We start from the raw sequence: 20,497 nt of genomic DNA on the forward strand, positions 1-20,497 counted from the left end.
ATAATAATGATAAGTGATAATGTGTGTATATATATATATATATATAAATAGAAGAGATGAGGTAGTGCTATTAGGAAAAGAACCAATAAAATATATTATAATAATAACTGTGGGGCCAAGGCAGTGGAAAAGGAGTGTATTAATTGTGATTTTTACCTTTCTATAGAAACACACATGCAAGAGATAGCAAGAGAGAGAGAAAGAGAGAAATAGAGAAAAGGGAAGGAGAAGACAAGATTTAAAGAGATTTTGAGGTAAGATTTTATGCTCAAAACTATTTTTATTCTTAAAACTTCTTTTATAAATATTTTTCTACTCGTTTAAAGCTTTCTAATAATGATAATAAAATTTTGATGAGTGCAGCAAATTTTAAAGTTCAAACTTAGATTAAATATTAACTTTTAACAACGGAAACTATTAATTAGTAAAGATAAATTAGTACTTGAATTTTATTAGTTTAAATTTATTCTATTAAATGATTTGAGAGCTTAGAATTAAGTTCTTAACTATAAAATTTGTGATTTATGATGTATAGGATATATATATATATATATATATATTAATTAAATTGAGTTTTTAGGATTTAGATAAGTTAATTTAAGTAAATTTTGAATTTTTATTGGAGGAATTTAGATTGGAAGAATGTAGTTGTAAATTTAAGAAGTTTAGTTGAATTATTATATTTAATTGATAAATTACTCTATATATATATATATATATCTAATGGTATTTATATTATTTGATGTCGTAGATTAACCTGTTATTGTGATTAAGAAGTTTCCTACACGTCTGAGTTACTTATAGCTTGAAAAAGAGGTAATATTGGAATATCCTTTCATATATTGAGATCCTAGTTTTTATTATTATTATTATTATTATTATTATTATTATTATATACATATAAATATATGTTAATACTTGTGTTATCTTATTGTAAAATGTAACATTTATTTTATGTGATGCAAAAGAGGTAATAAGGATGGCTAGTAATATTATTGTTTGTTTGGGTTGATCATTGAATATTTATGCCGCATGGTTTGCCTCCATTACGTGCATAGTGGTTGATCTTTTCTTGTAGTTCCCAATATTTTTGACATTTTAGGATGATGGATACCTCCTTTTTAAAGAGGGGAGTCCTATTTTGATGACAATGTACCTTTGGCCAAGTATAACCTCAGCTTAGGCTCTAGTTAATGGTAATAAGGGAGTTGGAAGCTATAAGGGTGAGATTGGGAAATGTATCACTGTTGTTTTAATTTGATATTGATTTAGAAATTGTTATATAATTGTGAATACTATATTTCTTGTTTTGTGTATTGATTGTGAAATGCATATGTATATCTATAGATATGTTTGCGAACTGATTTTAAGAAGCATGTTGGTATATGTTAGAATAACCAACTGTTGTTAAGATTTTGATCTCACATGTTACTTCTTATCATTTTTAGGTGAGTAGTCAAGTGGAGTTACAAGGAAGGCACCGAAGAATTGAGCCTAGGCTCCCTTCTCTCTACTTGGCACGTGGTTTTTTATTTATTGTAATTATAGTTGCCATGACTTAGGGACCTTTATAAACTTTATTTTGGATAATTGTTATAGGTTATTCGACTAAAACTACTTAATCTTTTTGTTTGAGCTAGATGACTTTTAAACACGTCGATTTGGACTACGATTTTCTATTAGGCCAAACCTATTTATTTTGGATTGCACATATTAATGGAATAAAAAAATGTGTGTTTAACAAAGTTGATTATATCTATAAACTCATCTGTCCTAAACCCAGTGGTGATTGTTAATCTCAATGTTGCTTTGTTTGGACAGGTATATTTTTGAAAAAAATGTTCATTTACAAAGGATAAAAAGGGCGGAGGTTTTTCTTTAAAAAAAATTGTGATAAAATCAAGTCTGTTACATTTGGGGTTTTTATTTTGGGGTTTTTGCATATAAGGTTTAGGCTTCAAATTTTAAGGTTTTGGGTTTTGAGTTTGTTGATTGAGGTTTGAGCTTGGTGGTTTTGGGTTTTAAGATTGGGGTTTTGAGTATAGGATTTTAAGATTAGCTTTTAGGCTTAGGGATTTTGGGCTTGGGGTTTTCAGATTAGTGTTTGGGCTTAGGGGTTTGGAGTTGAGGGTTAGTGGTTTGAAGTTTCGATTTTTAGCTTAGGCATTTAGGTTTTGGGTTTTTAGATTAGGGTTTTAGGTTTGGGGTTTCAAGATTAAGGTTTGGGCTTAGGGGTTTAGGGCTTAAGGTTTCTAGATTGAGGTTTAGGCTTAGGGGTTTCAGTTTTAAGGTTTTAGATTTGGGGTTTTGCATTTTTGGTTTAGGCTTCGAGGATTTAAGGTTTAGGATTCCAAACTTTTAAACTTAATTTAAAACCCTTATGTTTCGAGGTTTTGAGTTTAGAGTTTAAGGCTTGTGGTTTCAACTTAGGGGTATAGGGTTTTGGGTTTTAGGCTTTAGATTTTAGGTTTGGGGTTTTCACTTAGGGGTTTAAGGTATTGAAATTGGGATTTTGAGTTTAGGCTTTAGGCTTTATGTTTTTTGGTTTTGGGTTGAGGTTTGGGCTTAAGGGTTAGGTGTTTGGGGTTTTCAAATTAGGGTTTGGACTTTTAGATTGGGTTTTAGGCTTAGGGAATTAAGGTTTAGGGTTTTGAAATTGGGATTTGGGCTTGTGGGATTAGGGTTTGGGAGTTTACATTTAGGGTTTAGAGTTTTGAGATTGACGTTTGAGTTAGGGTTTTAGGGCTTGGGGTTTTGAGAGTAGGGTTTTGCATTTAGGGTCTGGAGTGTTAAGGTTGGGGTTTGGACTTCAAAGTTTTAGGTTTAGGGTTTTGGCTTAAGGGTTTAGGGTTTTGAAATAGAGGTTTTGGGTTTGGAGTTTTAGGTTAAAGGTTTAGGGTTTTAACATTAGGGTTAGGATTTAAGATTTGGGATTCCAAACTTTTATACTTTAAAGCCCTTGTATTATGATAACCTAATATAAGTTATTAGTCAATCATGGTTATCATTGTAGTGTTGTGTGTTATGTTTTGATAATATCAAAACGAACATTACAAATACTGTTCCATTCTTGCACTTTCTTTCACATCCTCTCCAAAAGTTCTTAACGAATATATTTTTTTTAATTTCCCCGCATCAATCACAATATTTTAGTATTTACCTAGGTGTAGGCCATATTTAACACCTAGGCTAGTAGCTAAGTTATGCTTTGTAGCTGCAAGAGTATTTTGACTAAAAACTTGCTCCGACTTTGATGTATTTATAGTTAATCTTGACATTTTTCTATATAAATCAAGCACTTCTTTAATTGTGTGACAATTTTCCTAATTGGCTCTAAAGAAGAAAATTGTATTATCTGCAAACATAACCTCTTCCCAAAGAGAGAGCCTCCCATCTTTCTTTTACCGTGAAGTTTTCAATGATCATTAAGAGAACATTTGCCCCCATAATAAATACACAAGGCAATAGAGGATCACCTTACCGCAAGCCTTTTTTAAGGACAAAATGGTTTTGACATCCGACCATTAATAGAAATATGATAAGTGACTATAGAGACACATTGCCTAATCATATTGACCCAAGATTGTGGAAATCTCATTCTGATCATGACCGATTCAATGAATTCCCAAGAAATTGTATCATATGATTTAGCAAAATCAACTTCAAAGACCATCCAAGCTCTATTATCCCTCCTCGTGCTGTGGACTTTGTGTAAAGCTTGAAATGTAACCAAAATGTTATCTGAAATGAGCCTTCCCTTAATGAAAGTACTTTGGTGTGGAAGAATATATTAATGCAAAAATTTTTTAGCAACCAATTACAAAGAACCTTGGAAATGTTTTTATAATTGACATTACATAGATTGATTAGTGTATAATCTCAAAAGGTTTTAGTAGAGGGGATCTTTTGAAAAAAGGTGATGACAGTTGTGTTTATTACTTTTAATAGGAAGCATGTCCGTTAAAGTCTTATGATCATCATGCGAAAATCATCCTTCTTTAGATGCCAATTTTTTTGAAAAAAATTGAGCATGAAATCCTTCAATCCTAGGAGCATTATCAAGACAACATTGGTGATCTCATCCGAAAAGGTATGTTGCAAAAATAATTGATGCTCTTCTTTTGTCAAGCAAGGAATGGGAAGATCTTCCAAAGTTTGTAAAATACTAACTCTTGAAGCAATATAGTTCCTGTGAAACTCAGGTAAAGAAAAAATAGAATGAAAGTAGTCAACAGAAAAAATAAGAATAGCATCTGTATCATCTATCCAATTATTATTTTGCTTCCAACAAGCTATTCTCTTTCTCCGCATATTTCATTTGATCTATCTCCAACTATATATTCGCAATCGTTCATTCAAAATATTGTATCCATGTTAATTAGTTAACGGGGATTGAAATGTTAATTAGTATTCATTCTCAACTTTTCAATTGAAAAAACTTATTTCACCTCATTAGACTCAAACCATGTGCGTCTTACTAATCAAACCTAGATTAAAAGACAAATTATAATTAAAAAAATATCGAACATTTTTGTTAGGGTGGGAAAAAATGCATCTCATTCAATTTAGTAAGATGTAAATCCTAATATGATATAGGCTAACAAAAACTAATCAGATGAATTCCCCCCACTCTATCATGTTTGACATTTTGTTAATTATAATTGATCTCTTAATGTGATTTAATTAGTACATGTGCAATGCACTAGTTTGAGTCTAATTTTCTTATATCAAAAATATTTAGTGCATGTGATTTAATTTATCTCACATTTACAGCGACAAATTAATTCCATAACCTAGACACAAAATAATTAAATATATTTTTTTCTTTTAGTTTGAATTTAGAGGCTTCTTAAACATTATTTTATATCAATACAACAACATATTTGCTATTGTCGTAAAAACATATTTCCTTTCCATTACAACAATAATTGTGATTAGAAAATTTATTATTTCTTAACAGAATATGTTTCATTTTACAAAAAAAAATTAATGGTCATCCACTTTTTTAACTTTCAAATTCAAAATTAATTGTACTCCTTACATTTTTATAAGAAATTTTTTAAACATTTTTTATCCTTAAATATAAAAAATTGTTAACATATTTTTTAATAAATAAACTATTATATTTTTATTAAATTAAAAATAAATAAATATACTTATTAATTTATTTTTAAAAAAATATTTATGTATAATTTATAATAATTAAAATATTACTGTATTATTAATTAAATAATTAATTTTTATTACTCTGCATAATTCAATTAAAAATATCTGGGTATCTGTTAACAAATTTTCATTTCCTGCCGCCATGCCAACTTTCCTTCATCGTCGAAATACACTCCGCCGCTAACACCACCAGTTCTGGCGACGCCTCTTCATCGACCACCTCCTTCTCCCATATGGCCACCATCAAACCCCTCAGCTCAGATCGGGCACTCTTTCTCCACCGTTGAACAGCCGCTTCCTCCCGTAGACGGCCTTCGAGTGTGAAAGAGCCACAGAGTGCGCGCGCTGATGGCGGCAGCGGGTGGAGACACGTGGAAGGCTCATTTGGCTATGGCGTTGACGCAGATACTCTATGGAGGCTACCACGTTATCACCAAGTTGGCGCTCAACGACGGGATCAATCAGTTAGTCTTCTGCCTCTTCCGCGACCTTATTGCTCTTGTTTTTCTGGCCCCCATCGCTATTTTTCGTGAAAAGTACGTCCTTCTTTTCTTTTTTCTTCTTATAATGTTGAATTGTGCTGGGTCGTAATCGCTATGTCCAATACCCTTTAAATTTTCTTACAAGATTCAATTGAATGATGCCAAAAACAGTATATCAAATCCTTATTGGCATCGTAATTAGGGTTTCTTTTTTTTTTTCTCAAGAGTCTAATTTTTTTTTTTGTTTGGATTCTGAAAGACATTGAACTGTTGAATCGGATGAATGGACCTTTCCACATTCTGGAAATTGTGGGCTATAATAATCATCTCTCATTTTGCAAGAATTTTCCCTTGATCGGAGGAAAAAGAATTGTTCTTGAGTTTTGTAATGGGCTAAGAGGAACAAACATGGCAAGCAGAAGCACTAGAAGGTGGTAATGGTGGAAACGTGGAAGTAACACTGTAATAACAGTTTAGAGTTCATGAGCTGTGATTTAAAAATCATCAAATAATAAGGGTTTGTGCTAGAAGATAAATTGATATTTGATTTCTCGGTCATAAATGTTCTAACCATACTATTCTGTGTTGAGAGTAGACAGACGCGACCGCCCTTGACTGTGCGACTCCTTTTGTCGTTCTTCTTTCTAGGCTTAACAGGGTAAGGCGCTTGTTATGGCCGCATCTTTGCTAACTTCTTTAGCTATTAATTTGCATGTCATTTTTGCTTCTTTTTCTGACAATCAGGATATTTGGCAACCAGATTTTGTTTCTTCTTGGTTTAAGCTATACTAATCCAACTTATGCTGCTGCCACGCAACCTGCCATTCCAGTCTTCACATTTCTTTTGAGTGTGATGATGGGGTCAGTTTCACAGTTCTAATTTCTACTTGATTAGTGTGGTTTTAAATCCTTAATTCTATTATGCTATTACTCTGTAGAAGATAAATACATAAACATGGCACACTCTTGATTGTAGATCTGAAATGTACAACAATGAACTTATCCAGATACACCAGAACATAAAGTGATGTGTACTTTAATTAACTTATCCATGCAGTACAGAAAGAGTAAGCTTACTTAGATATGAAGGCCTAGCAAAGGTTGGAGGAACTTGTGTCTGTGTTTCAGGTGCCATATTTATGGCTTTGTGTCGTGGTCCTGCACTCATTGGTTACAAAGAAACAGATATCATAGCAGAAAGTGAGGTATTTGCTAAAGGTCAACTTGACTCATCTGGATGGTCGATTGGTGGTTTGCTGGGCATTGGGTTAGACCAATTTCACATTGGACTTATGTGCTTGATAGGAAACTGCATTTGCATGGCTGCTTTTATAGCCATCCAGGTACATATCTTTTTTTTTTCCTTTTTATAATATATTCTATGATTATAAGTTATTATCAAATTAAGGAAAAATTTGTTGGTTATTATCACTTGTCTATTACCCCTAAGGTTGCAACGTCTCTGTATTACACCTGGGACCACTCTAAGGAATAGGGACAAGTGACTGTGGGCACTTATTAGTTTTTCCTTCTAATTTAAACTCCTATTTTATTTCTTAATTCAGTCTCAAAACTACATTTGTTTTTCTGTTGCCAGTTGACTTTGGAAAGGTGAGTTTCCGTCCAATGGTTTAGGGTTTTATTTTGATGTATGGTTCAAATAAGATTATATAATCAGTAGTTTGAAATCAAGTATCTCTACACAGCCCTCCCTATGTGCAGAATATATGGAACTGGTTATCTGGAATTTTGGTTAACAATGGATTTCCCATAACCTGCTGAGGAATTGTCTTCTTTACTTTTTCGTGGTGAATTAAAATAAATGCAAAATTCTCTGTACTTGTCCTTAATTTGCGGTATAATAGCATCTTTTCTTAAAGACTAAGATCATAATAATTGCAAAATTCTTTGAATGGAAATAAAGGCTAAGATCATAATAGTGTAGGTCTTCTAACCTAAGTGCATTAGGATGTTGCATGTAGCTTAAATTCTAACCCCACTTATTGACTTTGTTGACACTTTTCACTATTGCATTGGGCATGACAAGCGAAATGTCAAATTCAGTCTTATATGTGCAATTTTTGGTAATTTTTAATCTGGCTTCGATGAATAACTTTCAGGCTCCTGTGTTAGTAAAGTATCCTGCCAACATATCTGTAACAGCATATTCTTATTTATTTGGAGCTATTCCGATGGTGATAACAGCATTCTTCACGACTAATAAGTCAAATGATTGGAGATTGACAGAATCAGAAATATTTGCTGTTATTTATGCTGTGAGCCGCTGAAACTTTTGGTCCCATTTGTTGTTTAAATTGTTTTATACATGAGCACAACATATGTTCCAATAATTGTGTGCACGACTGCACGTCCAATTTATAAAACTTACAAAACAAAAAAGCAAAAAAAATCTCGAACTGGAGATCAACAAGGGAATGTAAATAAAAGCTTGAGTTGGCTTAAGAGCAATTAAAGAATATAAACTGACACTAAGACATTTGGCGGTGGCCAAAATTTTAAAAGAAAATGATTCTTTCATTTGGTTCTCCCCTAATAAATATGCTTTTTGTTGTCTGCTTGGCATTGTTTGTATCCCCAAGACTTGATAGCTCGAGAGAATCAATCAAATCAAGCTCTTGGAGACTGCTTTAATTCATATAGCGATTTGTACAACCTGCAAACTTTATGAGAGTTTTCAGAATTTCTCAAACCAAGAGGAATCTCCGTGTATACTTCCTCATCCAGATTACCATTTAAAAATGCATTTTTAACATCCAATTGGTGAAGTAGCCAATCTAGATTAGCAGCAAGTGATAATAATACCTTAACTGAGTTGAGTTTGGCCACAGGGGAGAAGGTCTCTTGATAGTCTATACCATAGGTCTGAGTGAAACCCCTTGCAACTAATCTAGCTTTATATTTGTTTATACTTCCATCAGGGTTATATTTCACAGTGACAACCCACTTACTGCTAACAACAGATTTTCCCTTTGGCAAGTTGGTGATCTTCCAAGTTTGATTCTTGTAAAGTGCCCTTAGTTCTTCATCTATAGCCTGCTTCCATTTATGATCGGTTATAGCTTCTTCAAAACTATTAGGAATTTTCACTTCTTCATATGGGGAGAAAGTTTCTTATAGGAAACATACCTTGCAATGGGATGTTGGGTACAACTCCTCTTCCCTTTTCTAAGAGCAATAGGCCATTGCAGGTTTTCAACACTCACCTCAGGTGTGGAGTCATGGCTTTGCATCGGAACAGAAATGGGTTCAGCTCTTTCTCTGTTATGGTCCTGTTCACTAGCACGATTAAGTTCCTCCACCCTAGTTTTGAGGTCATCAAGGGACAGGCTAAGAGGTTCAAAAGGGTTAACATCCTGAAAATCTGATCTATTTTTGGAATTTCCAGAATTTGTAGAGTCTGTTTGGTGAGGATCTGAACTGATTCTTGGTGAAACATCAGTATATTGAGGTAAGAATCAAAGGAGTCAGTATGTTCAAAGGTGTCATCTAGTGATATATGGGGAACATCCTGTTTCTGCCCAGATTTGGAATATTTATAATGATCATTACAAATCAGCCATTTATTCTCAGATTTATTCTCAGTAGTCTCCCCCTGAATGGGTGATTTGGAGTAATAGGGTTGTTTTTCAAGGAAGTGAACATTCATGGTCACATATACTTTATTGGTGGCAGGAGAAAAACATTTATACCCTTTTTGACTAGAAGAATAACCTAAGAAAATGCATTTTATGGCTTTAATATCCAATTTTCCTACTCCCTCATTATAAACAAAAGCTGTGCACCCAAAAATCTTTTGAGGGATGTTGGTAGTAAGTGGAGAGTTAGGAAAACTTTCAGAAAACTTTTGAAAGAGTGTGGCAAAATTTAAAGTTTTGGAGGGTAAGCGATTTATAAGATAAGCAGATGTAAGAATAGCATCCCCTCAAAATTTGTTTGGAACATGACTTTCAAACATAATAGCTCTAGCTACTTCAAGTAAATGTCTGTTTTTTTTTTTTTCAGACACACCATTTTGTTGGGATGAGTAAACACAAGATGTTTGATGTTGTATGCCTTTTTCTTTCAAAAAATTTTGAAAATTCTGATTCACATATTCCCTCCCATTGTCACTTCGAAGAATTTTTATGGGCATCTGAAACTGATTTTGAACAAAGGCATAGAAGTTTTTGAAGATATTGAAAACTTTTGATTTTTCTTTCATCAGAAATACCCAAGTCAAGCGAGAATGATCGTCAATAAATGTTACAAACCATCTTGTTTTAGAATTTGTTTCAAATTTGGATGGACCCCAAACATCACTGTGGATGAGAGCAAAAGGGTGACTTGGTGTATATTTGTGGGATGGATAAGAATTTCGAACTTGTTTAGCAAAGTGGCAAGTCTCACAATGAAATTCAAAAACTGACTCTATTGATATTTGGAAATAAAAATTGCAAATAATGTGGACTAGGGTGGCCTAGCCTAGAGTGCCATAACATCAAGTCTTCATGAGACATAACAGACAAAACAACATAACTTTTATTTGATGAAGATCCATGGATATAGTAGAGCCCATTTCTCTTCTGAGCATTGCCAATCATCCTCCCCAAGGCCAAGTCCTGAAAATCACAGCCACTTTTGTCAAAAATAGCACGACAGTTTAATTGAGATGCCACACATTTTATAGACAATAACCTGCACTTAATCTCAGGTACATATAACACAATCCTTCAACACAATATTTTCAGAGATTATCACAGTGCCAGATCCGAATACTTTAGCATGCTGTCCATTTGCAACTTCAACAGTCTCATGCTTAGAAAATTCACTAAATTTAGAAAACAGATTCCTAAAACCTGTGACATGATTAGATGCCCTAGAATCGACGATCCAAATATTGTTGGATTTTTTCATACTATCAAAAGTTTGAGTTAAAGCTGTACTTGCTTGTGCCATAGTCACAGAAGGAGTATTATTCTCACATATTTTTGCAGATGCAGAATGTTTCTCTAGAACTTTCCTTAAGACCAGCAGCTCTTCAGTGCTTAATCCCCCAATTTCAGCTTCTGTTGTGGTCACTGACAGTCCCTTGCCTTTCTGTTTGAAATTCTGAGGCTTGCCATGGAACTTCCAGCAAGTTTCTCGAGTATGTCCGTTTTTATTGCAGTGATCACACCTTCCAGACTTCTTACCCTTCATATCTCCTTGATTTCCTTTGACAGCAAGTGCAGAACCTTTAAGTGAAGTAGAAGAAGGCGTAGAATGTCCCTGGGTCAAAATCTTTCAACTTTCTTCGCATTTGAGCATGTTAAAGGCATCTTCTAGTGATGGAAGAGGCCTCATGCCCATTATACGTCCTTGAACATCCTCAAAGGAGTCATTGAGTCCAAGTAGAAACTCATAGCACCTTTCTCGATCAACAATCTTTCTGTAGTACTATCCATCTTTCTGGAAAGTCCGTTCATGGACCTCATAAATATCAATTTGTTGCCATAGCCTCATGAGAGCACTGTAATATTGAGTGACAGATTGCTCTCCTTGCAAGAGATTTCGAAGCAATCGCTTCACTTGAAAAATGGCAGCTGTGTTCTCCTTGACTGAGTAGGTGCGCTTCACAGATTTCCATATTTCTTTGGCTGTAGTTGCCAATAGGTAATTTTCGCCAATCTCGGCAGTCATAGAATTCATGAGCCAGGCCATGACCATATTGTTTTCTGCCCACCAAGACTCAAACTTTGCATCTGTAATTGCTGGAGGATTCTCTGTGAGGTATTTCTCGTAATTCTTTCCTCGAACAAACATCAAAATATGTCGCGACCATTGGAGGTAGTTGTTGCCATTAAGACGATGAACAATCACAGCCTACGAGAACAAATCGTTCCCTGAACTCAACGTCCTGAGGGGAGAGTTCATGCTGTGCACATTCAAACCAGTACCTTGTGAGTCTTCGTTGGCCGACGATATTGTGCCGTCACTTGTGGTGAAGACTCGCGGCTGGTTTGTTAGAGCTGCCCTATATGCCATTGATCACAGACCAAGGCTCTGATACCATGTTATAATTAGAGTAGAACAGCACTGATATTTTATTCATAAGAAGTGTTTACATATATAGAAGGGATGAGAGGAAGAGAATCTACACAAATCACTAATATCTCTCCTATAATCTTGGCAAATCAAATCAGATGCTGATAAGAGATAAAATCAAATATAACAGATAGCAGATCTTATTTAAATAAGGAAAACTAGGTCTAATCTTGATATGGGCCTATGACGCCTTAGGCCTTTATCCAACAAATAAGAATTACAATTGCATTCTGCCTTCTTCTTCTCTTTTCTCCCAAAAACCTTCACATATAAAACATCTTCCAAGTTTATTACCAGCTACCAAGCTAGCATGTTACTTTTATTCATATTAATAATTAGGTAGAAATTTTTTCCTGGTGCCATGAAGTCAGGAATCATAATTGAGAATGGGATGGAGTTTTTCTTACATTGGTTTACTGGTTTTATCTTGCTGCTCGTGTAAGAATGTCAAAGCTGACTATCTATGTCAAAGCTGACTAGCATAGATAGTCAAAGACCAGTGGTATTTACAATAGTTTATTTAGGTTGGGAAAGGACTGACAAATACTGGGGAGAAATATTTGAAATGTGTTTATTTGAGCATTTAAGGATTGGCAGTATATTACGTTTCTGATTACATAGTAATTCAGTTGTATTTATATCTGTCTTTTGGTTGCATTTCTTAACTTACTTTCAATATGGATGTTTTAATCGATATTTTCCTTGTTGATTTAGGGAGCAATTACTTCTGCCCTTTGTTATGGGCTTTTGACATGGTCCAATAAGATCTTGGGGCCAGCTATGGTTGCCCTTTATTATCCAGTTCAGCCAGTAGCTTCTGCCCTCTTGTCACAAATTTTCCTTGGGAGTCCAATTTATTTAGGAAGGTATAGCTCCTATTACTTCCAGTATAATATGATGCATTTATTTTCAAGAGATTCTTGGGTAGAGCCATGTAACAAATTAATTGTAGAGGTCGTAAGCATGTCAGATGTGGGTCCAATTGAAATGTTTACTTGACATGTTCTTATATTTCTTAATAACTGTCTAGGTTTATGTTGACGCTACACAAGGCCCTATTCTATTTTAATTAGGGTTTTTATTATGTTATATGCCCTACTCCTTTAGCATTTAATTTATATGCCCTACTCATTTATATATTATAAATGTTAAAAGTTCAAAATATTTTTAATCTTTATAATTTTATTTCTTTAAAATATAAGGATCAATATTTAAGTGGTTGAAATTATAAGGACTGAATTGTAAGAAGCTGATGGAACCCTCTATTCTAATAAGCTTTAAACAAGCATAAACCAGAAACTACACCACAAATGGGACTGAAAATTACTAATACCGAATAGCAAAGTTGGATTACAGCGAAATAAGGAACTGAAAATTACAACGTACTGAAACAGAAACAGCACAGAATACACTCCACCAAACAACAATCACAAAATATAAGTCACTCACTTACATACACACACTAAGCAGAAGATAAAATGATGAAGAAAGATGACTTCCTCCACCCCCAACCTGACATTCGAGAGGCCAGAGCTCTCCTTACCACTCTCAATATTCAAAATACTCCACACCTCTCTCTAGGCAAGGAGGAAGATTTAAAGACCCAAAAAGTGACTCTGACACAACCCTTACCCCTAGAAGACTAACACATCACTAGGGATCTAACACATCACTAGACCATCAATTACTTTTCCTCTTATAGGTCATTGCCTTCATTGATTTCCTCTTATAGGTCTTAGTAAAATCATGAGCTCTATCATTACCCTCCTCTTGAAGTTTCACCTTGTCCTCAAGGTGAAATTTAGAAGTAAGCATTGATGGCTTCTTCCCAAAACAGCTCAGCTTCTGTTGTTTGCTTGAAGAGTGTCTAGCAAATAATAGATGTGGCTGCTGATGTTGTGCAGCGACACTTATTGAGATCTTTCCACTAGCAGTCTGTTCATGACAACTCAATTCAAGTAGATGCTCAATCCTATTTGATCCCGGATCAAGAAGAATCATGCAAGGACTTGTATGGTTAAGAACTGTGATTTTTTTAATGTTGCAACACTTTACCACCTTTTCTCTAGTAGTTGCTGTGAAACAATTCTTTGTTGCAGTAAAATGTAGCTTACCTGACGAAACACTTGTATTGCCAAAATATATACTTTTAGCTCCTTCACTTCCTTCCTCTTCAAGTCTGAAGCTTTTGTGGTTACAACCCCGAAGTTTGACTTTGTTAACAGCAACTAATGATGCCACAGATTGGGACATGCGTCCTTGAAGAAAATTGCTTGACTCCTTAGACATGAGGAGTGAAGTGGGTTTTACCAAAAAGACCCTTCTGCCCACTGTAAGAGTTCCTCCGTGGGTTAGGCATCTTGCAACATTGCAATCCTCAAATAATGGTGCTCCAATCCCCTGACATACGAGACCAGGATGGTCTAAAACAGCATGCACATGTGCAATTGATCTATTCAATCCTATCAACAAAATAGTCAATTTACATTTAGTTGGAGCCGCCAATGTTCTGACAGCAAACCTTCCATCATTCACAACTTTGTCAGTGGTCCGAATGATCCCTTGTTGGAATATAAGAAATTGCTCAACTTCTTTCTCTGCCCCTGCGCAGCCACCTGCCCCTTTTCCCTTCCTTTGCAGCTTTCTTCTACATCTGTCCCTCCTTTCGGCCGGGAACAACCATTGAAGAACCCTTGTTTGCAAGTTTTTGTCTCCATTGCTATGCCAAAACAGTCTTCTAGTGCCCATAGTTGCGTCCATCTGACCCCTTGTTGCTGAATTGGCATTGTTTACAAGAGAGAATAATATAACCACCTTGCCCCTCACTTCCATCGAGTGCGAACCCCCTCTTACCCTTACCAAACAATGAACTTCACGTGGCTGGAAATCATTGTGGAATTTCGCTAGATAAGAAAACGAGGTAACTGAAATTTGATACATAGAAAATTCGCTCTTATCACCTGTGTCCTTGTGAGCTTTGGCCAACACAAACTGGATTTGTTTGCTAACCCAGAAAATTTCACTAGATAAAACCAAACCCTTGAACGGAGAAAAGGGACGGGCAAAAATGGTTGCCCTCGGCACCCAATCATGAAAAAGGACAACCTTACACCCACCTTTTCTTGTCGTGTCAACATTGAAGCAGCAGGAAAACTCTTGTGGATGGGTCGACGAGAATGAGAACTCCCTCATAGAACGCTGCACCTCGCTGTGCTTGAAGTACTGGTCGCTGCATGTGGCTTCTAAATTCGGGTCACAGACTCGGGTGCTTGTGTGATAATGGATAGGCTTGATTATGACTTGAATAATATGTTGGGCCTGTATGTTATTTGCACTAAACATGGCCCATTCAGCCCCAAAAATATTCCCTCCTTGCCAACGTTTTGGGCTTCTTCCGTTTTTTATTTGCCCTACCCGATCTAATACCCAGCAATTCCTCTCATCTTTGCTGTCTGTCTCTTTCAAAATCACCGATAAAACCCTACCTCGCTGATTAATGCTCTTCAGCTTCACTCTTGTGCTTTGTCCAACTTCAATATGCTCAGGTTCCCTTCCAGGGTTCCAATGCAACCAGTGATTCTTGGTCGTGGGCTGGATACACTCCCTCTCAAGTTCTTCCTCTATCTTTGCGTCGTCATCTACGAATCTTGGCAACGCTGCAAGCTTCATCTCCCGACTCACTTCTTCTGCAGCAACATTTATTTGTTGAGCTTCTCTATATGACACTGTTTTGAAAGCACCGAGGACTTCTTGTTTCATCATCGTTTTTCTTAGGTTGTCGCAAAAAACTTCTTCAAGCTTCTCTTCTGAAAAAGGTGACAGCTTTAACCGTTGTTCAGCAACAGGCTCTCTATCTCCCCCTTCTACTTCAACTTTTAATTTCTTTTCGGCCTTAGCACGGATCTCCATTTTGTCTAAAAGCCTTGTGCACTTATCCAAATTCTTCTGCATTTCTTCAATTCTTTCTGCCATGCCTGAACACATTTTTGACATTATGGTTGCTATTGTTGCCATTTCTTCCATGCTCCCAAGGATTGATCTGCTCTGATACCAAATGATGGAACCCTCTATTCTAATAAGCTTTAAACAAGCATAAACCAGAAACTACACCACAAATGGGACTGAAAATTACTAATACCGAATAGCAAAGTTGGATTACAGCGAAATAAGGAACTGAAAATTACAACGTACTGAAACAGAAACAGCACAGAATACACTCCACCAAACAACAATCACAAAATATAAGTCACTCACTTACATACACACACTAAGCAGAAGATAAAATGATGAAGAAAGATGACTTCCTCCACCCCCAACCTGACATTCGAGAGGCCAGAGCTCTCCTTACCACTCTCAATATTCAAAATACTCCACACCTCTCTCTAGGCAAGGAGGAAGATTTAAAGACCCAAAAAGTGACTCTGACACAACCCTTACCCCTAGAAGACTAACACATCACTAGGGATCTAACACATCACTAGACCATCAATTACTTTTCCTCTTATAGGTCATTGCCTTCATTGATTTCCTCTTATAGGTCTTAGTAAAATCATGAGCTCTATCAGAAGCAAAGTTTAGAGATTGAGTTACAACCAAGTTAAAACCATAAGGATTGAGTTATAATGCATCAAAGTTCAGGACCTGAGTTACAATTGGAAAAACTATAGGGACCAAATAATTAATTTTTGGAAAAATTAATCTTTTAGTCCTCCAACTTTTAAGTCACTTGTAACTCAGTCCCTCAATTATGACTCGTTGTGACTCAGTCCCTCAACTATAACTCGCTTATGACTCAGTCCCTCAACTTTTAAATTACTTACAAATTAGTTCCTTAACTTTTGTTAATTTTTTTTTTCATGTTAACTTCTATCTCACATTAATGAATAAGAAGAGGGTATTTTAAAATAATATATGAGCATTTTTTTACCCCTCTTATTTGATAAAAAAAATTAAAAAATAAGTATCAAGTTATAGGTAAATCAAAAGTTGAGGGACTGAGTTGCAGCGAGTTATAGTTGAAAGACTGAGTCGCAGCGAGTCATAGTTGAGGGACTGAGTTACAAGTGAGTTAAAAGTTGAAAGATTAAAAGATTAATTTTTTTCTTAATTGTTTCTTGAATTTAAATAGGAATGATATTGAAAAAACATAATTATTACCTCTACAGTGTGCCTTATATTAAATGCCAAAAAAAATTGTTGAAGACTAGAGGGCGTATGTCATTATGGACTACACTTGCAAAATAATACCACTCAACAATAAAATATTTTAGGGAGAAGCACTTGGATGTGGCAATGTCTCATGTAACCGGGCCTTTCAAATATACTACAATAGTCCAAAAGCCTCTTAGTTGGTGAGGAGTGTGGAAGTGGTCCAGCGGTGGATGCAGAGTTTTTAAAGAATCCTTGGGCCTATTATTTTAGATAAGATCAATTCAAAGTGCTTAGTAAATTGCTGCAAGAAGGCCAGCCTAGAAATTTCGAAAGTAAAATGGTGTCCAAAAACTGTTGTTCGGACAAATTTTAATATTTGCTGCTGTAATGATCCTTGAGGGCAAGAATCAATTTGAGGATGAGAGTGTGTCGCATGGTGATTAGGGAACTAATAGTTAGATGAGGGAAATAGTTAAGAAGGTGAGTTTGTTAGGGACTCCCTTATTAGTATAAATAGGGGTTAAGGAGATGTAGTGTCTTATGAATGAAATAAACCCTTTTGCTTTTAGCATTGAACGCAAACTCATTTATAAATATGGTCCATAGATGAGATGATGGTAAACCATGAATGCCTCATCTTTTGTAGATCAGGCCTCTGTAAAAATTATCTTCATTTTAAATTTTTTATCTAAAATTTTTCTTGGATTAATATTGAGTTAGCTGCTATAGACCTGGTCTCGAACCGCTAACCCAAAAATCTAGTTGCCTAATTTCCTAAGGGAAGACTTTTAGTGGTTCCAACGTAATTTTATACTTTGTTTGGTTGAACTTGCCGTAGTTCCCTCCTTTATTTTTGCATCATCTAGAGATGGCATTTTAATATAAATGTGTAGCTAAAACATACTTTTTGTGCTCTAACTTTATATAAGATTTCAATTTAGTCTATTAATTTTGTAAAAGATATTTTTAGTTTTTTATCCCCAACATTGTTAGTTTCAAATGAGTAGTTTTTATACCAGTAATTGTTATTTTTTAAAAATAAATTTAATGAGTCAACATTTGATAATATCTTAAAAATATTTAAAAGTTCAATGTAAAAAATTTTTGTGATGAAACTAACGGTGATAGAATTAAAAGACTAGAAATACATTTTATAAAATTAAAAGATCAAAATGAAATTTTGTATAAAGTTAAATGTTTTAATTTGCCTTGTTTGGATTCTGGTGATCCTGATTTGCACTCCAATTACAATAGTGTCGTGGGGGGATGTTTGATAGTTGCTGGACTGTATATGGTTACTTGGGCATCTTCTAGAGAAAGACAGGCAACTCCCTGGGCCATTCCTCACGATCCCCATGTCTCATGGGTCTCTGAGCCGTTCATTCATAGAGATGATCTGCTCAACAGGAATTCCACTTCGAGAGATGTATCACCAAAGCCTTCAGATTAAAGGAGTTGGATTTCCAGTGCCTTGTAAAGTTGTCTCGATTTCTCAGTCTGCTATGTCGGTGAATTTGTATGTCAAATGTTAATTAAGAATTTTTAATATTAGATGTTTTCAAGTCCAAAAATTGTGCTTGAATTTTAAAATGCAATTTTCGGTTCATGATTACCTTGCTATGTAACAAACGGATCTGTCTTAGTGAACAAAACCGTTATGTTTGAGTAGTTAATTCACTTGTGTTTTATTTGAAACTTGCTGGCACCAGTGAAGTTGAGAAGTTAATTCACTTGCGTCTTTTTTTTTTTTTCCCTCATCAAAACAGGACTAGCCGGAGCTAGTAAAAACAAAAGAAAACTCAAGTTTGTTAGGAATTAGTAGGACAGACTCCCATTATAGTCAGACAAAATGAGCGCCTCACAACCAGTAGGAATATCCTCAAGAAAGACAAAGGCCCTGTTAAGATCTTGAGCTATCTTCGTCAAAAAGTCTGCACAAGTCATCTGTTCATGAGGAGCATATAAAAGTTTATATCCTTCATGAGAACACAAAGTCCCTTGAACCTCAAGAATGTCTTTAAAAAAAGGATGGGTTTGATTAACGCCTCTATGGATGTAATGCACAGCATCTATGGAATCTGTAAAGATCTCTACCTTATCCAAGTTCATGCCTGCGCATAATTTCAAGCCACACTTGATGGTTTTAATTTCAGCAATTGTGATCGGTAGATAACCCAAACTATAAGTAAAACCACCTAACCATTCACCTCTATGGTTTCTGGCTAAACCTCCATAAGTCGCACTACAAGATTGAGAGTGACACGTCCACATCTACTCGAATTTTATCATGTGTAGGAGCGGTTTAGTTGTAGTTCTGAGTAACTCCATAGTTTTGTTGAACTGTGATAGAACCTAAATCTCGTTCTTCTAGTAGCCTCCTAATGCAGACGCTGAGGTTATCCCTTGGAAGGTGATTAGTTCCTTCAAACACATCTTTACATCTGTGTTCCCACAATAACCAATATATGTTTCTAAACACTTTGATCCACGGCCATTGTTTAAACATACCCTTGCTAAGGTGGTGTGTAGTGCTCCATCTTATCCATTCCTACAAGCTACAAGAAAAAAAGTGGTTATAATAAATAGGATTAATAATTTCCTTCCATATGTTTTTCGCTCTTAGGCAAATCCTTCCATCTTATCCATTACTTGCGTCTTTTTGGTTTGGTTCAAAATGCAACTGTAATCTGACTTTTGTTGGATACGGCCTGATGGCTCCAACAAAATCTGTCACCTTAACAACAGAACTGGTCTTGCTTAAGTCACATGTTATGAGGAGCTGTTTAAGTAGAGTAAATAATTTTATTTAAAATTTTAAGTTAATTAATTAACTCAGTATTATATAATAATAATATTATCCCCAAAAAATGTTATTTCTCATTCTAAGAATATTTTCAATTTACATACACAAATGTATATTAGATAAATGAAAGTATATTTTTAGAAAATTGAATTCATTTTTAGCTCTAAAATTTTTAGTATTCTTATTAATTTTTTGGGTACCAAGTATTTATGGGGCTAGGCACTTGGCTGGGATCAGTGCCCGCCCAACGTCGCCCTTGAACATCCTTTGAGCCTTAGAGCTATGGTTGACTTTGAGTTGACAGAAATCATTGTCATATGAAATTGAATCGAGTGGTTAAAATGTTTCCAAGGAAAAACAACTGCTAACTAGTAATTAAAATTATTTTTTATATGGACAAAATTTTATAATTTCAAGTCATTTCTTCTGCAGGAAAAAAAATTGTTCAATTTTCATTTACTGGGTAAAATTAACTAGGGGAAAGCAGAAAGGATCCCTTCAAATGAGTACTTGACTACCTCCGTCAATTCATCACTTATTTGTTATTAAATAGAAATACCAACTATCGCTATCCATCATTACCAAGGTACGTAAAATCGGACCGGTCATTGAACCAATCATGACACTGGGTCACGGGTTAGTGGTTCAATTAGGATTGAATCGGGGGTTGAACCGGTGGCAAACTGGTCATGATTAAAATAATATAATTTAAATAAAAAGACATTAATTATAAAAATATTCAACCAAGTCCAACCACTCAAAAGTTTAATAGTAATAAAATACAACACTTTAAATATCTATCATTATAATT

The 20,497-nt window shown here is 35.1% G+C and overlaps 1 protein-coding gene across 3 annotated transcripts; it reads left to right on the plus strand.

Moving 5' to 3' along the window:
- The first annotated feature begins 5,294 nt into the window (after nt 1-5,294).
- Nucleotides 5,295-18,613, plus strand: LOC129284375 (WAT1-related protein At4g19185-like). Of its 3 annotated transcripts, none has more exons than XM_054919835.1 (7): nt 5,295-5,702; nt 6,244-6,306; nt 6,393-6,509; nt 6,706-6,991; nt 7,769-7,924; nt 12,447-12,598; nt 18,138-18,613. In XM_054919835.1, the coding sequence occupies exons 1-7, from the start codon at nt 5,515-5,517 to the stop codon at nt 18,331-18,333; spliced, it is 1,158 nt and encodes a 385-aa protein (XP_054775810.1). In that variant the 5' UTR covers nt 5,295-5,514; the 3' UTR covers nt 18,334-18,613. The 3 variants fall into 3 exon arrangements, with proteins under 3 accessions (XP_054775810.1, XP_054775811.1, XP_054775812.1); XM_054919836.1 differs by having other exon boundaries at nt 5,295-5,630; XM_054919837.1 differs by lacking the exon at nt 7,769-7,924.
- Nucleotides 18,614-20,497: the final 1,884 nt, after the last annotated feature.

This window comes from Prosopis cineraria, unplaced genomic scaffold, assembly GCF_029017545.1.
Source record: "Prosopis cineraria cultivar Desert tree isolate PC_DT_omini unplaced genomic scaffold, ASM2901754v1 PC10, whole genome shotgun sequence".
NCBI lineage: Eukaryota > Viridiplantae > Streptophyta > Magnoliopsida > Fabales > Fabaceae > Prosopis > Prosopis cineraria.

Excerpts from the sequence above, each read along its gene's own strand:
- LOC129284375 (XM_054919835.1), top strand. The coding sequence starts at position 5,515 with ATGGCGGCAGCGGGTGGAGACACGTGGAAGGCTCATTTGGCTATGGCG. Across the intron at positions 5,703-6,243 it reads ATCGCTATTTTTCGTGAAAA|ACAGACGCGACCGCCCTTGA; the intron begins GTACGTCCTTCT and ends TGTTGAGAGTAG. Across the intron at positions 6,307-6,392 it reads TTCTTTCTAGGCTTAACAGG|GATATTTGGCAACCAGATTT; the intron begins GTAAGGCGCTTG and ends TCTGACAATCAG.